This window comes from Dermacentor silvarum, chromosome 4, assembly GCF_013339745.2.
Source record: "Dermacentor silvarum isolate Dsil-2018 chromosome 4, BIME_Dsil_1.4, whole genome shotgun sequence".
Taxonomy (NCBI): domain Eukaryota; kingdom Metazoa; phylum Arthropoda; class Arachnida; order Ixodida; family Ixodidae; genus Dermacentor; species Dermacentor silvarum.
The window spans coordinates 17,922,571-17,927,044 of record NC_051157.2 but is presented as its reverse complement, the minus strand read 5'-3'; the positions used below and the strand labels follow the sequence as shown (position 1 = coordinate 17,927,044).

At 41.8% G+C, this 4,474-nt stretch overlaps 1 protein-coding gene across 1 annotated transcript in view; it reads right to left on the bottom strand.

The window, feature by feature from the left end:
• Positions 1–319: 319 nt before the first annotated feature.
• LOC119448283 (alpha-galactosidase A) overlaps positions 320–4,474 on the bottom strand; it is a 31,830-nt gene continuing 27,675 nt past the window's right edge. The window contains 2 exon segments of the mRNA XM_049665145.1: positions 320–636; positions 2,186–2,383. Of these exon segments, the coding sequence (XP_049521102.1) occupies positions 337–636; positions 2,186–2,383 (498 nt within the window). The 3' untranslated portion in view covers positions 320–336.

Sequence of the window (4,474 nt, the reverse complement as noted above, 5' to 3'; positions counted from 1 at the left end):
TTGATAAGGCAGGGTTAATCGCGTCAACCTTGAGAACTTGACTGGCACCGTTTCTTCGCGATTCAATTAGGAAATCAGGGAGGTCTGACGGCCACGTGACAAACCAATTTGCAAGAGCTGTAAGTGTTGGCCCATTCTAATTATTCGCTTTACTACCTTTGATAAGGCATGGTTAACTGCTTCCTTAATCAGAATATAGATATTTACAAGACTGCATTTACAAATGTTTTCACTGCACAATCCTAAGAGCATACGTTGTGTGCAGTGCTCACTGATTACTGTCATGTATTCTAGATTGAGAGCCCGGAGAAGTACTGAGTTCGAACAACAAATTGTTTATAAAACTGTGTCGTGCATGCCACTAAGTACGGTAGCCTTAAAGAAGAAAACGTCCATGGGCGCAATCGTAGCGTTGATACTGTGCTCTGGATAAAACTTTCCGACGACGGTATTGTTGCGGATGAGATCGGTGACGAGGTAGCCCGTGGGACTGTCCAGGCCGAGGCTTTGGAGCGGGATGGAGGCCTGGACGGGGCCACCGAGCACTTTCGTGTTGTACAACAAGACGGCCAGGGACAGCTTTCTGTCGGCAAGTTCCGGAGTCACCCAGCGAGCCCAGATGTCGAGGTTTTTTCCCTGAGAAAAACGACGAAGGGATGCACAGACAGTTTGAAAAGCGAGGTTCGGCAAATTGGTGAGGAATCACGCAAAATATTGAGTGCAGAAACAAAGACATAAAAAAAAAAGCACGCGAGTGCTGACTATACTAAGCGATGATTCATTTCGGAAACGCGCCAAGATTTAAAAAAAATTTAAACAGTGCTTGCGTTTGCGTCTGAATGAAATTATTAGAATAAACGGATATATCTGCCAACAACTAAATGAACAGAACTGACACAAAAAATATCGTAATATTAAAGGAAAATAAAACCGCGGAGGTCAGCCAGCACTCTGTAGCGCGTAACGAGAAAGAGCTATCTTGGTGAGGGATGACACTCACATGCATTGCCATTTTGATATATTTTTTATTCATTTAGTTTAGCTACGTTGACAAATGTGTGTTCTTTTTCTTACAATTTTGATTATATATGAGACCACGTCCGCTTTCTTGTACCAATGAAGGCATGTTTATTAAACAAACTTTCATTGGACAGTCAGCGCTTGTGTTGCGTCTTTTTGCTTACGTATTTTACCTATTTCTGCACTTAGTTTTCTACATGGATATGCGTCCATACGAATACTTTCCCGCTGGTGCGTACTAGAATAAAAGCAATCATTGATCAGAAAGTTGCATTCGCGAAGTGCAACAGTAAATGTAAACACTATATTCAGTTCTGAAACAGGATGAAATTAACCTACGCACACAGATGAACAAGTGATGGCTTTTGACAATGAGTACACACAGGAGTCAGTGCTGAGAAATGTTTCTAGAAGTCAAACTAATATGGTGATTGTTAAAATTATGGGGTTTTACGTGCCAAAAGCACGATCTGATTATGAGGCACGCCGTAGTGAGGGACTCCGGAATAATTTAGACCGCCTGGGGTTCTTTAACCTGCACCTAAATCTATAGAAGTAAACAGGTGTTTTCGCATTTAGCCCCCATCGGAATGCGACCGCCGTGGCCGGGATTCGATACCGCGAACTTGTGCTTAGCAGGCCAACAACATAGCCACGCACAGCAAGCAAATCGGAACGCACAGCAAGTGGACATAAATGCCTCTAAATTGAATTTCGTTTTATTTCTCAGAAACAAGTACACCATGAACGTGATGTCAATCATGCACATGGATACATAATTCATATTATCATCAATAATAATAATCATCATCATCACGCTAAAATCATAATCCTCATCAAAATATCGCCAGAATAGAAAAAAATCGCGCTCGTGGAAGATGAAGAGCAGAGTGTCACAAACTCTGTATGTAACGAAGTTATCCACTATATATGAAAATGTCAGGATAAAGTTCTGACAACAGCTAAGAATTCTAAATTGAACGATGCCTATAATGGCAGAAGGTGTTCTTAGAATGATGATACCTTCGAACATTGCAATAGCTTGCTTCATTTTTTGGTATCTGTATAACAGAAATATCGCACTGCGCTGTCAATGGTCACTTTCGTAGAGTCACAACATGAAGATGATAAATAAGCAAAATATTCATAATGTAGAATGACTCACCTTATGGATGCGCCTTCCCATCAATCCAAGCGGATCCTGGTCGATGGCGATGATGAACTTGTTGAGTAACAGGTCTTTCGATTCCGGTGCAATGTCTCTGAGGTCATTGGACATGATGAGCGGTGCAGCCATGATGGCCCAGTAGGCCATTTGTGCGCGTTGTAGCTGAATCGTCAAACCGAAGTTTCCAATAACGAGCTGGAAGGCGATAAAACAATAAACAGGTATTTACAGTGACGGGCTTTAGGTGCAAATTTCCTTAAGTACCGACAATGCCTCAGTCTTCCATATGCGGTCCTATAATTCCGCGTGGTTTTCTTATTATTCTGATGGACTAAAGTGGCGCTTTAGTCTTTCTACAAGCCACTGGGCTAGACGCACGGCTTTAGAGATGCCACAACGTTGTAAAATTGTACATACACACCTCCTCCTCTTATCATTATCATCCATCAGCCCTTTTCCTTCCCGTCCCTTCTCCCCAGTGTGGAGTAGCAGGCCAGAGCAAGTTACAGCTCAGGCCGACCTCTCTGCCTTTCTGTAAATAAATTTCTCTCTCTCTGATGGAATTGATGCAGCTGTTGTATGGGAATCAGGGTATCGAATTGGAACTGAACCTAAAATCGGAAAACTGATTGCGCAAACCGGAACTGAACGGGAACGTTACGAACCAAAAAGAAAAATAACGGTTTTTGGTTCATGTAGGCGTGGGCGCCTTCACTGCAGCTTTTGATCCATAGACTGCCTGAACTTGTGGCTCAAACATGCTACTTCTGTTGTAAACGCACGCGAGCTCCTCGTGATTTCAGAAGTGATAGTACTGTTATACGATTTTCAACGTCTTGCGTTGAGAGGCAAGGACCTTAATAATGATTTTGTGAACGCTTCAGATTGATGACTGTCAAAGAGTTTCCAGTTAAGAATAGTTTTTAGCTGGGCGGTCGCTAATTTTGGTAACATTGGTTTGGAAATACAAGTATTGATGCGATAGAAATGAGTGACGGCTTTTGAGCAGTGCTTTGACAACTTGATGTTTAAACCCAAGGTGTCCTTGCCTACTATTCCGGATTGGTGTTGAAAATGTTTATTTATATTAAAAGGGCATGGCATCCCCTTTTCGTACGTGTTGCTGACTGTGTGGTTATCGTAGACATCAACGTGGAATGGGAGGGCCTTGTGTGGCGGTGGTTCTTTTTCGCGGGCTTCGGTGGCTGAAGTGGACCGAAACTGAACGTTGAACGAAAAACATAAACTGCCAGTGAGAACCAACTGTATCTTGCTTATAGAAACACGAAATCGCGACAGAAATGTTGTATATAGCTATAATGTCGGCTGTTATAATTATCTAGAGCACACATATCTATTAATGGAAGAAAGTGTGTTACTCAACGACATGTTTGATTTTCTTTTCTTATTTTTTTTTTCATTTTGACTACGGATTTCCTGGCCAGCTGCGTATTTGCGACGAGATGGAGCTCCGTCTTATATAAAAACTTATTCACACATTTTGACAGATAAAGTCTCTTATCTGTCAAGTGTATCTTTGTTCTGCGTAATAAAAATAAGAAATCAGCACATAAAACCTATAACTACAATGTCGGATTTCAGCAATATTTAAAGCCAGATACCTCTGAATAAATTTGAGCTCCTTATGTGACCTTTTTTTTCATTTATATACTTGGATGATCTAATCTTGACCAGTGGGCATTTGCCATTCTATAAGGGCCCATTCTTGGCTATTCCTCGGGAAGAGACATCTTTCAGTGTGACACAAGAGGTGTAGAATCCTACACCTCTCATCACCCCTCGTTCCTCGGCGACCGTAATACACCGCCTAATTCGTCGTGGCCTCATTGAGTCGACGCGTGCCATTTAGTTGTTCCGTAGGAAACATCCATTGGACCTGTAGAACTTTTTTTTTCTATTGGTGGCTTGAATAAAATCGCACATGTTTTTTTATTGCTACTATTTTTATCATGCAGCTCTAGAGCACCATCAAGTTTCTGTAGAAAATAAGTTTATGATGTTTTAGAGTAAATACTATTTGGTTATGCAAATACACATCAACCGGTTCGAGTAAGTTTGAACCTCCGTAAGTACTAGGGGTCTGTTTTGCCACTGCATGCTCAACACTTTTTTTTATCTATAAAAAGCAAGTGTTTCTGCTGCACAGCAACATGAAATGATCGACAGTGCAGGGTCACGGCTGAGCCCAGCGCCTCTCCCGCAGTAAAGAGGAGTGACTTTCCCGGATATAATTATGTGCTCCAAATGACGACCTACGCGCAACTT